The sequence below is a fragment of the Populus alba genome, chromosome 3 (genome assembly GCF_005239225.2).
Source record: "Populus alba chromosome 3, ASM523922v2, whole genome shotgun sequence".
Taxonomy (NCBI): Eukaryota; Viridiplantae; Streptophyta; class Magnoliopsida; order Malpighiales; family Salicaceae; genus Populus; species Populus alba.
The window spans coordinates 18175594-18188967 of record NC_133286.1 but is presented as its reverse complement, the minus strand read 5'-3'; the positions used below and the strand labels follow the sequence as shown (position 1 = coordinate 18188967).

General features: G+C 32.9%; 1 protein-coding gene across 1 annotated transcript; it reads right to left on the bottom strand.

Annotated features, from left to right (window-relative positions):
- Window positions 1-7995: 7995 nt before the first annotated feature.
- On the bottom strand, window positions 7996-10876 carry LOC118054403 (indole-3-acetic acid-amido synthetase GH3.17). Its single transcript, XM_035065971.2, has 4 exons — window positions 10269-10876; window positions 10039-10140; window positions 9061-9920; window positions 7996-8805 (listed from the first exon to the last, which is right to left on the bottom strand). The coding sequence occupies exons 1-4, from the start codon at window positions 10634-10636 to the stop codon at window positions 8216-8218; spliced, it is 1920 nt and encodes a 639-aa protein (XP_034921862.1). The 5' UTR covers window positions 10637-10876; the 3' UTR covers window positions 7996-8215.
- Between the last annotated feature and the right edge of the window lie 2498 nt (window positions 10877-13374).

The following is a 13374-nucleotide window of genomic DNA, read 5'->3' as shown; positions in this document are numbered from 1 at the left end:
TTTTTAAAAAAAAATGAGTTTTAGTTGAAAAAATAGTATTTAATATTATTTAATAACACTACATAAATTAGAAGGATATAGCATGATGACGTAGCATTTGTGAAATTTAATCACAATTCCAATTATGTTCTTGCCGTGTCCGACCCAATTAAAAAAAATTCAATTTTTATTTGTATTTTAATTGTGTTTTATTCAAAAAATTAGAAGGAGATCACTTGATGACGTAACAAAAAATTTAGTTTTTGTTGTTGCGTGTTTAAGAAACCATGAAAAATATAGTTATTGTTGGATAGATTTCGTATGTGATGACATTGCATATAGTTTAATAGAATAATAAAAAATATTTGATATCAATATTATTTATTTCATGATGTAATAATAATAGTTAAATCTACAATATTTAAATTAAAAGTATTTTTTAATTATTTTATAACCTCAATTTGAAAAGCATTTTTTTAACCAAACACATTAAACTACTTTTTGTTCAACCTCAATTTCAACCACAGTTTTAACCAAACATATATTTTTTCAAACCAACCTCAATTAAAAGTACTTTTTATAAAACAACTTTTTTAAAACCACAACCACAACAGCAACCGCAGTACCAAACACACTCTGAGTCTAACAAATAGTTTATTTTCTATAACCTGATATAAAAGAATATGGATACATCAAACGGAACTTCATCTTGTTCATTTTTTTTCTTTTTTCTTTTCTTTTCTTTTCTCTCTCTCTTATATTCTCTTCTTTACTCTCTTTCAACTGTTCACATTATTTTTCTCTTCTCATCATCCCAATATATATTTTTTTTCATATCTTTTTTTTTAACAATCTCTTTTTAGTTATTTATTTTTAATTACCAGCCAAAACTAAGCACGTCATAAATATAAAAAAATTTCATTCATTTTTCTTCTTAATTTGTGTTTTTTTTTTTTTTTGCATTATTTTTTTAAGGTCATTATTTTTATATTATTTTGTATTTATTTCATTTAGAATAATTTTGTGTGAATTTAGGATCACAAATATTACCATTTATAAATAATTGTGTTGAATTCTATTTGTTATTGAAAAAAAAATTTCATTATTTTGTTGAAGTTTAGTTATTTTTTTCAATTTTGTTGTGCAATTTCATTTAAATATGTAGGATTAATTTTAATTATTATTTTGAATTTTTTTAAATTTAGGATTATATATATTACCACTTCGAAAATGAGAATTTTGTGTGCAAAAATTATTCTAATTTGTTGGAAGAAATTAGATAAAATCAATTTTTTTGTGGTATATATGATGTGTATTTGTAGATTTAAAAATTTTAGGTAATCTCCTATATAGGGGAGGTGTTGCTGGTTTTTTTTAAAAAAGAATAGAAATTGTTTAATTATTTTTTTGTTAATTTATATAGAAGCCTAGGGGGAATTTATTGCATGTCGTGATGATATGATCACTGCTACTTCTTCTAACAACAATGTTGACGATCACAAGTCATTAGGTGCCGACCAAGAACATGCATCGACTTACGACGCGAGGCTATCGAGTGCGATGTCGCAACGTCAAGGGGGTTCCTTCACAACGGGATCCATTTACCTGCAAGTATGAGACCCAATGAAAGAGCATCATTTCAATGTATGTTTGTTTTGATTTCACAACATGTTTGATAATTTTTTTAAAAAATATATTTTATTTACTAAATATAATTTTAGGTTTACAAACATTAAGGTTGTAAGAACAATAACATCAGCCTTTAAATCATTAATGGAAATTCCATTGTTTCAATGGAGTTAGGTTTCCAAACATCTTGAATGGAAACCGCATGTCGATGCATGGTTTTCAAGGTTTAAAGTTAGTATTGACTTAAATATTTTGTTTTATTATGTTAATTCAATTATTTTATTGAAATTACTAAAAAAATCCTTTTATACTTTTTTACTACAATGGGAAATTTGAACATGAGAGAGCTAATGATAATGCTATGATGAGAGTTTCGGAGAATCACGTTACAACTAGGTAAGATCGAAATAAGGATAATTTTTTTTTCAAATATTAAATTTTGTTTTCATTCACTAGCAGATAATTTGTTGGTAACATATAGGTTGGGTAATTTTTGGTACAAGGCTTAGAAGAAAGCAAAAAAATATACCAGAGAAAGCAAGCTTCCAGCCTAGAATGACATAGCGGTTTGGAAGGATTTCAATCGTTAGATGCTTGTAATCAGTTCTGAGCACTCAACTCCAGAGTTCATGGCGATGTTAGCCCACCAAGTAAAAAATCAGACGACCTATCTTAATGAAAAATATGAACAACTCATTATGCATTATGAAAAACTTCGCTGAGTGGTAATAAAGATGGGATCACATATGGGTGGTTCATGTGCTCCTCTTTATTGGTCTCATGGTCCAGGTGATGACCAGTCACCTCTTCCTCCTCCTCTAGCGTCGTCTCTATTTTAGATTTATTGTATTTAAACCTCAAAATGTTTAAATTTGTAATAGATATTTACTTTTTATACAGTGTTAATTTATTTTTATAAATTTGATTTTTATATATTTAAATTAATTTTCTACTTTTGTTCGGTATATTTCTTAAGAAAATATTTTAAATTATTATTGGCGGGGTTACCAATGGAACACTTCCATTGCTATATTCTAAATAGTTGAAAAAAAAATTACTATAAATATCACTGCTACTACTAACTTTCTGATGGAATTACAAATGGTATTCCTCCTGTGATAAGTTATATTTATCAATGGATATATCGATTAAAAAATAAAAAACACCAATGAAATTATTTTCATGTTGGTAATATGTTAAATTTACCAATAGATTTGCTGACAAAATAAAGTGAGTAGATTTTTTTTTTGTGTGTGCTTTGCCCGTTTGTAAATATATTGGTAAATTTATTACCAACAAACTCACCGACTGACTATAAAGTACTGACATGGGTTTTTTTGACAGACTATTTTCATTTATGATCCCATCAGTAAAATACATATTGATAGATTGTGAGAGAAAATATTAACAAAAAGTTTCATCGATAAAACTATTAAATTAGGTAGTATTAACATGTTATTATTTGACAAATATATAAGCATGTCTCTAATGGACATCCACAAATTTATTTATAGTCGTTACACTTTAAAATATGAAACATAGATTTAAAAAAATTATCAAACAATGAGTTTTTAAAAGAAAAAAAAGTTAAGGTAAATAAGAGAAAAATTATATTAAATATTTACAGTGTAAGAGAGATATATAAAAAGAAGAGGAAAAATCATATATAGATGCATATAAAATGATAAAAATATATCTTTCCTTCTTGTTTTTTTAATTCTTTCTCTTTCTTATATTTATTTATTTTATAATGTAAATATTACAAGGAACAAAAACTAAAGCTTATGGCAAAATTATTACAGCACAAGAGAGAAAAGTAATAATGTTCCATGGTGTTTTCTCTCTTGCCTCTTGAAGAGAATATCTAAATGAGCTGGAGCTCTCAGCCTCTTGAAGGCCTATCAGCCCCTTTTACACCGCAAAGTCGTAAGAAAGGCAATGGAGGTTCGATTGGAGGCCCAATTTCAAACAATTGCTGCAGCTGAGAAGCCCAAAGGTCTTCAAAACGGCCCATAATTAACTCTAACCAGTGCCCTCAAATACCTGTAAAGTGTGTCTTCAGAAGGTCAAGCCTGGTAAATTCCCGGTGTGTTTTTCTTTGCTGTATTTTTTTAAAAACTTATTTTATCTTCCACCCGCGCACATCTGTTGGCAACTGCTTGAAATTTATTTTAATTAAATAAATAAAAAATTTATTTATTTTTAATTTAATTCTTAATTTACAATGATTAGTTAAAAATTAGTAACGGTGAAGATAAATTATTATTTTTTAACATTTTCACTTTTAAAATTTATTATAAAAAAAAGTAAATAAAGAGTTTTTAATTTATATTTTTCAGATTTTACACTCTTTCTCATATTATTTTTAGTTTTTTTTTTTATATACTTTGATTTTTCTTCTAAATCTAGAACTTTGATTTATCTAGTTGAAAGATATTTGTGCTATATAATTTTTTGCTTAAAAATTTTATTTAGAAATGCTTCTATATTAGGATTGTGTTGGCATCTTGAGATTGAAAACATTTCAGTTGCACAAGTTAGTAATAATAAAATCTTAAGAAAAAATATTTATAATTAAAAATAATAAAAAAATTATTATTTTAAAGTGTTTCAACAAATAAATACTCTTTAATTTTAATTTCAACATAATTTATTTTATTATTAGTATACATACTAGGTTTTCTGATTTTATATTAATTTTAAATTTGAATATATGTTTAGTATCCTTGCTCGCATTATATTATTTTTTTTATTGAAATCATATTTATTATAAGTTATATTTTTATATGCTTATAAATTTAAACTTGTATGTTATATATATATATATATATATATATATATATATATATATTTAGCATATCATAAACTATATATATATTTGCAAAGAATACCAGCAGGCCAAGAAAGACAGATTTGAGATGCTGTTCAGCGTACCACTCAACTCGGACATATTTAATTCATATCTATAATTATATATAAAATATAAATACCGTGTTGGATTTTTTTATTCGAAAAAAATATCTTGAAGTTTTCTAACCATCACATGTACAGAAAGGAAACAACTTCTCCATACCAATATTAAAAGATTTAACTTCGTGAAAGAAAAACATTATTTATATTACATTACAAAATAAAATATATTACAATGCAAAATAAAAGTCAATACTAATATATAAATCCAAATTTATCACTCATCTCTAATTATAAAAAAAGGTAAAAAATCAATATAATTCGTAAAAAATAGTTTAATATATTTTTTCACCACATGTCCATTTGCACATCAGATAAAGATACAAATAATATAAAATAAGCTTCTTGAATTACACCCACACATATATTTGAATTTCTATTGATCCAACATATAATTAAATTAAAAACAAATATGAAATTTAACCTTGGTTATTATTTTTTTACAAGGGCCCCTTGATTATCGTCTCTTGTTATCTTTGATTTTTTTTTTTATTACAAGTGCTTAGGAGGGAATTGACACCTTGAGCACAACTCTGTAACAAGATATGCTCGCTGATATCGTGGCAACCGATCATATTCAGATGCCATCCACATAATCTTTATCCTTCAAGAGTACCGGCCTGGCTGCGCCGCCGCCGCAACAACCCAGATTTTAACGTGTTTTTCAGAACACTGCAAGCTGGTTAACAGTAACAGTCCCCAGAAGGTGTTTCATGGCTGGAGAGTTATCTCGCCAGCCCTCTCACAAAGCTGTAAGTGACACGTCAATCCAAACAAAGAGCCGAAGAAGGCTCGACATGTTCGCCGTAATGGCTTGTTCTCATTGTCTCTGCTACGTACGCATTCAATCCCTTGAAACCATGCGTGCCGCTGTCATAATCTTGTTAAGCAGCCTGCAGAGACAAAGTCCTTGTCTTATCCTGATCCTTGGACTGCCTTGCAAGGCTCACTACTCAGTTTGGAAAGGCAGCAATGGCCCACTGTTAAGGTCTTCTCACTTTCACTACAGAGAGCAAGGACAGGACCTCATCTCGAAGAAGAAGGGCAACGCTAAAGTCCCTATCTCAATACTATTTTGCATTGTTAATTTGAAGTAGGGTCTTAACACAATTAAAAGGGGATGACTGGGCAATTAGCATTCAAAACAAAAGGATATATGGAATTAACACACTTTTGGATCTCATGGTTGGTCGTCAACCACAGTTCAAAAATATTATATTTATTTAAATCTCCATTAAAATTTTATATCAAATATCATGTTTTTAAACTGTAACATCAATTAATTTTCAATACTACTAAAAAAAAAAAAAAACCGATCAATCAATTTCTAATGATCAGTTAAACTAGCCGACCAGTTGACACCGGACGTCAACTATGAGTTGGAATATATATATTCTAACTCATAAAATATATTTGAAAAATAAATTCATATAATTATAATTGTTGTGTAAATTGGTCAACTAGTTCATATAAAAGATTCAACTGGTTGATTAGTTGAGCTAAAGGATTGATAGTGAAGATACTGCCCCTTTCAATAATAAATTTCTCCAATATGTAAATCTAACAAAAAAATATTTCTTATAAAATTTATTATTTAGTTTGTTAATTTGACATTTAATTTAGTTAATGATTTTAGAAAGTTAAAAATCTTCTAATTTTAACAAAATTTAGGTAGAACTTCCTCTATTTAGGAGCTATACCCAAGATTTTATTCCATGTTAAAAAACTTGCAAAGAACCATAATAACCAAACTCAATAAATTCTCATAATTCATAATCATAAGTAGCCTAAGGAATGCAAATAAAAAAAAAACATATATACTTGCAAAATAATACAAACCGGATCACAATAAAATACAGGTACCCCATTTCGTATATAAATGACATATTAGATCATATGGCAGGGTCTAAGGTATGTTCCAAGATTGATCTCAAGAGTGGTTATCATCAAATCATAATCATATTCGGGGATGAATGAAAAACACCTTTTAATTTAATCGTTGGGTTGTACTTAAATTTTACAGGAATTTTTGAAAGTTGTTTTTCTTATAGTAGCATAGAATCGTTACTCCGATCATTGATTGAAAATCTCATCCCGAGACTCTAGTTTTAACAGTTTTTGTAATTTGCTTTGTTATTTTTGAATTTCATGCTTTATTTCTTTGTAATTTTGAATTTTTATTTTGTTTTAAAATATGTAAACCTTCAAAAAAAGAAATAAAAAATTATTATTTTAAAAAAGATCTATGAACTTGAAATTCATATCTAAAATTCTTTTTACTCATTAAAATTCTTGATATTTTTTTGCTGTTGTTGTTTTTATCAATAACCCTCCCTGATGGGGGTAGAGCTGGGAGTTGTTAAGGCCACATGTTTCCCATAAATGCAAGAGACAAAGCCAAAAGGCCTATGCTTATACAGACGTCTCCCTGTTGCTTGTACAGTTTTATGTGTCTCCTTGGGTTGCTCTCATTGTCTCCCTTCCATGTCCATGGCTCATGGATCTCCGCCTAACTTCCTGTACTGTTGTCCGCATGTTGGCCTTTGCCTGTATGCTATAAAAAGGACTCCTCCATCTTGCTTAAAGTTAACGACATGCGTGGATACTCCTTTGTTAAATTGCTGGCTAGTTCTATGCCTATTGTAGTAATTAATTTGTTTCAGCCATGGCAGATAAAGCTCGGCCAAGAAACTGGGCCCTGAGTCCTTGACCGAGGGAAAAGAAATTTAAAGATTTCCTTGAGATTTATACCAATATTTGCTGGACTCCAAACTCTGCTGTTACTTTAAACTCATACGTACCAAACTCACATTATCATTTTTTATTGGGTGAATGAGAGCATCATTCTTATGATGTTGTATTTTAAAAGCTAATTGATGCTATATAAAATGCTTAATTATGATACTGGCCATGAAGGAAACTTGTTAGTTTCTCCTCATCTGGGATGACCAAGAGCATCATCATTGCTTGCTATAATGGCCAGCAGCACCAACTCCGATCAATATTTGATCCTTCCACTTGGCAAGTCTTTGATATTTTGTTTCCCACAAGCAAGCAATTCTCTTTCTTATACAGTATCACCCATGCAGGCTGTTAGACAGTGACACCTTTTGAAAGTGATAGTGCAAATGTGTAATGGCACTTTCCAAGCAGATCTTAGCCTCATCTGAATTTAATGGAGGAAATACATCATCTTTCTCTTCCACGTTACAAATTTGAACCTCAGGTTAGTGAGAACAAAGTTATCATCTTCCCCTTTCCTTGTTTTTGGGTTTCCTGATAGTACTATATCACGTTTTCAGCGTGTCGGCAAGCTAGTTTCTTATAGTTATGGAAGTGATTATTTGCTTTATCATGGACTAATTCAATGATTAATTATAACATTAACACTGGCGAAAAAGCTATCCTTAATTGTCGAAAAAGAAAGGAAGTTAGTTTGAACTTTGACAAGTAAATTAAGACGTGGTTGGCTAAATAGTCTGATTTCAAAACAAATTCAGCGTACAGAGAAGGAAAAGGACAGGACAAACTAGGCTAGAAATCAATCAAAACGTAGAGGATATGAAGAGGATCCCCAGAAACAAAGCTCCATGCCAGAGAGTGCCATTAAAGACAACGAACAGCTAGCCATAATTGATCACAAATTAGTTTCAATTCTGAACGGCTCCCAGAAAGGAGTTTTCTTGCTGAAAAATCTTCCCACCACCCTGGAATCCAAAATCTTGAAGGACTCCTCGGATTTAATGCATCTTGGTGTCTTGTACTGGTTAACTGATGACCCTTGAGATACACAAAAATCCATGAGTGCATCGAACGTTCCATGTGTCACCACTCTTATTTCCAGTGGTCCAATTGATTTGTCTTTCTTCCTACACCTTCTATAAATAGAATCGAGCGATTCTTCAACAGTGGAGCAGCACTTTTCCATTGTAATTGGATCAAGCTCCGGCAGATCATTAGTTCCTTGCGCCTTAAGTTCCCAAAATAGCACATAATGACCTGGGATCGAGGAAGTGTCAGCGAAGCTCGTGTACTCCGTTAGAAGCAAACCGTGTGGGTCGAGGAGGGCTTTAGCTTGTGTCACCGCCTTTAAGAGGTCTTCTTCATTGGTCTTGTCAGTATCGATACTTAAAACCACATTTCGCCGGTGCACAAAACGAAATTGAGGAGCATTATTGTAGAAGCCAGTTACCATAAGAATGTCTCCAACTCTATACCTATACAATCCTGAGAAAAGAATAAATAAAAAAGTGAGAGACTGATCAGCTATGAACTAGGCACGACCTTTTAACTGCAATCCATAACCAAAAGCAACTACAAAACTTATTACTCCATTTATATCATTAATTGGGATTAATTGACGAGTTCAAAATCAATTATAAAGCAAGTAGATGGGCAAAACAAAGCATGTTACGCATTTGATGCTAAAATATTCAGTATAGAAATTCTGGGGGGGAAAAAGTAGCATAACGGAAACCTCACCTGTAAAAGTGGTGACAACTAGTTCATAGTAGTGACCAAGCTTGACGTCCACAAGATCAACAGCTTCAACGTCCTTTTCCTTGCCATCCTCCTCTTGTTTGCCATTATGATCGGGAGCACCATTGCACTGGACATCCTGTATCACTTTTTTGTTGTCTTTATCAACCGGCAAGAATTCAAAGTAAGCCATATTTGGAATGAGGGTGTAAGAGACATCATAAGGGTTGCTTAGTGGTTTGAAGTTGATTCCCAAGTAACATTCAGAAGAGCCATACATTGTTGAAACTAATGGGAGCCCGCCGCTGTAGAATTCAAGGGTTGGAATGTATTGTGCCATAGAACCTGTAACAATAACTTCAATGTACTTTGTTCTCGGCCAAAGCTTCTTAATTATCCCTTCGCAAGATTTGCCGCTACATTCAACCTCGATTAAATCAGCCAATTCTGAATTGGGTTTGCTCAGAAATGACGAGACGGCATTTCTGCAATTGGAGTCAGTGATCCAATCACTGAGACGACCTGTTCTTATATTGGAGCATAATTCTTTCCGATATTCCTCCAAAAATTTGATAGCGCGCAGGAAAGCTGATGCAAAAACTGCACCAACTCTCAGAACCTCTTCGCGCTGTACTAAGCCACATAGCAACTGGCAGTACATGCTCTGCTTGCTATCAGGACACAAGATGGTCTCATCAGGGCTTGTATAAACGTTATATCGATTGAAAGCACGGTTTCTGAAGTTGCTGCTCTTGTAGTAGCTTGTTAGAACAGGTCTTGCCGTCAAGCCCGAAGGGGTGCTAATTTCGGGTTTGGTAAACAGAAGATACATTCCTTTTCCCTGGTCCAAGCCATCAACATACCTGAAAAAGAAAAATAAAGTTGTTTAACTATACTCACCCTGCTTAATTACACTGTTCCATTATCTTATAAGCAGTTGTGAAATTCAAAAGCACAAGAATATGGAGAGAGTTTTCTTACTTGTTCATTATAGGCACAAGGAGGTTATAAAAGAATGTCTTTCTTTCCAATTCTTCAGCAGTCGAAGGCATCATTTTTGGCTGTCCTCCTGAAGTACCCGAGCTGCATATAATACGAATAATTAATAAAAATGATCAATTTCTTAGGATAAAAAGATTAACACGATCAAGAATTTCAAGGGAATTTATTTATTGAAGAAATATGAGAACATAAATGATAAATTCATATACCTTGTGAGGAGCTCAGTTATTGGTTGAGCTGAAATGATGGATGAAGGCTCTCCATTGGCAATTCGCTCGATACAAGGCTTGATATCCTCATAATTCACGACGGGAACTTTATTCTTGAAGTTTTCCCTACTAGAATCGCCGTTGAGAAAGCTTTTAAGATACCCTGTATGCAAATTTGTGGTCAGTATATGCTCCAATACCTGTTGTTGTATTTGACATGCATTGTTGGTTAGGTCCTCCAATAGCTTCAAGCCAGCTTCATTATCATTTGGATCAAAGATTGGCAACATTTTTTTGAAATAATGGAAAACTGGAATATAAAATGCAAGTTTTTGGTAAGAGTTTTCGCTATTCTTACAACATATCATACGACTATTTGTCTAAATGGTAACCCAAATAAAGCTTCACAAGGGTATGCTCTCTTTCTATTCAACTGGATAAAAAAAAAAAAAAAAAGCAGCTTGGCAGCTAAAGGCAAGAGCAAAGAGAATGGCGAGCACAAAACAGAAAGAGAACAACTTAATGGGAATCAATGCTTCTCCCCTCTCTCTCACTCACAAGTCACAACTGGAATGTGTTTCTTGGTAGCTGAGAGGTGGAGAGGAAGCGAATAAATAACAGATTCTGGAGGGGATTTTGGGAAATGATGTATATTCAAAAATTCTAAAAAATAAAAAGAAGAGGAAATAAAAGGGAGGTAGAGGCAATGGAGGTCCTACACACGTGCCCTTGTCTGCTAAACTGTGCTTAGATGTAGCCCTCATCGGTCAAAGTGCCTATATAAGCTAAATGTGTGTACTTGTTTTTTAAATCAGCCCATAACACAAAGTAAATTTAATAAGAATAAAATTGTTGCAGAGCTTCAAACCCAATAACTGGCTTTTGTATGTATGCTTAAGATAAGCTTGGTCAGCAATGAAGTATATCCAATCATTAATGCCAATGTTGCTAAGAGTCCACCTCTCGAACTATATAATAAGATTAGACAGATGGAATGAGGCAAAATATGATGATTAACAATAATAAAGTGATGCATTAAACCTGAGTAGTCAGCCTATTGGAGAATAGGACAATGTTGTGATCAATTGACAATCATGCTGGAGCTTGCTTTACAGCTCTTTTGGTGTGCAAAAAAACCCAGCAGGGAAACAAACACCGTTTCTAGGGGGGGGGGGGGGGGGGGCGCTCTACACGTATTTCTATCGATCAAGAATTAGCCCATGATGTTAGATTGTTTGGACAGCAACACACATGGAAATTTGCTTGAAAACAAAATAGATTACAAACGCATGACCACTCTTATCCTTTGCTTGTCAAGGACGGGTCTGCTTGGCTGCCACTTCCATTAATCTTAAGCAAAAGAGAGTGTCTTCAATGGGACATGGAACCAAGCTTCCACAACCAAGCATGTTGCTGAGACCCACATTAATTATAGACTTTTGTGCCTCTAGGAACTTTCAAGCTAATGACATTCATTTCCTCATTGTTTATACTCTCAGAATCAATCTTTTATGCTAAATCTAAAACTACAAGGTATCATCAATTTGTTAATCAAAGAAGATGACATGAATGTAATTTAGTGAAAGGCCTAGCCTCCAGGATCAGTTGATATATACCAATTGCCATCTCTCATTCAACCATGTAAAATTCATCTTGGGATGGCGAACCTTAAATGAGGTGTATGGTCATTACTATCCTTTCCAGACTTAGAGGAGAAATGTGTTTATATAAACCGCGATACCATTTTAAGATAATACTAGCCAGTTTTCAGGTTACTCTGTGGGCATCAACTTGGCATAATCACAGAATTTTCAAAATATTATATGTTATTCATTAATTTGCTAATAATTTGTTTTTTTTTTTTTACGAAAAGGAATCGGAAGAAGAAGAAAGTTGATGAATGAGACAAGGGTTTGTTATAGCAGTGAATCCTGTGTCTTTTCAAGGACCCCCAAATTTCTGACCAATGGAACCATAACGTTATCGGGATCCAAACCTGGAGCTCGCATTCAAGCCATGTTGGATTTGATTATATATTAATTTCGGGGCTACATGTCAAGAAAGTCCTCCATGCATGCCTTGCATGATGTGAACCTCCGTGTCATTTTTAAGGATTTGAGGACAAGAGCAAAGAAAAGACCAGCACTACTATCACCGTTAGAGAACAATATAAAACAGTTGTTTGACAATCACTGCTAGTATTTTAAGTAAAATCAAGCTACCACATAAAATTAACCATGCTTTACAGCTATACGTGACTCGTGTTTCCAGGCTTCACTACTGATCTCCCCGGATTGTAAGCCAAAATCCCTCCTCGTTCTTTTACGGGGAAGCCAAACACGCCATGAAAAAACAGCTTGCTAGAACAAAATTCGTACGCTGTTTCTATTATACGACAAGAATATTTGTAGTTTTATCAGCCACAAGTTTCATTATATTCATCAGAAAGAAAGAAAGCACAGACGTTACAGCAGTTGTTTGCTTGCGTGATCTGTAAACAGTGAAATACTGGTATGATTCTCACAAGAAATATAACTCAACTGGCTATGATGTGAAATTGTGAATCCAGAAACGCCCAAGGGGCAAGAAAAGATAGGTAGCAGAACAGGCAGTTTATTTATTATTAATTCTTGGTTGGAGGTCTCAGCCTTGAGCAAAAACTGAATTCTTCATTTGGCGTGTAAATGCCCACGTCTCCACCTGGAATTGGTCCTATATTATATGCAACAAGGTACAACATGCGATGGTTTAGCTAGCACGCAAGTGGAACTTTAAGTGCACCAGTTAATTCTCTGCTTTGCGTTGCATGACATGACAAAATAAGTTCAGCGATGGAGCTCCTTCCATGCCCATTATTAAATATTTGAAGCTGGATTATCACAAACTTTAATGAATGAAGTTTCTTGTGTGTTCGCTAGCTAGCGTCGTCAAAAAGCTTCTCTTAAACAGCACTATTCAAGGTTCATATATATAGGTGTTGAAATATCATTAATTCACGCATGCGACATTAACTGGGTTACAATGCGGGAGATTAATCTGTGCTGAACACCGAAAAGTGAAAAAACAGAAAGAAAGAAAAACTAAAATATGAGAGTCTCAAGATTCT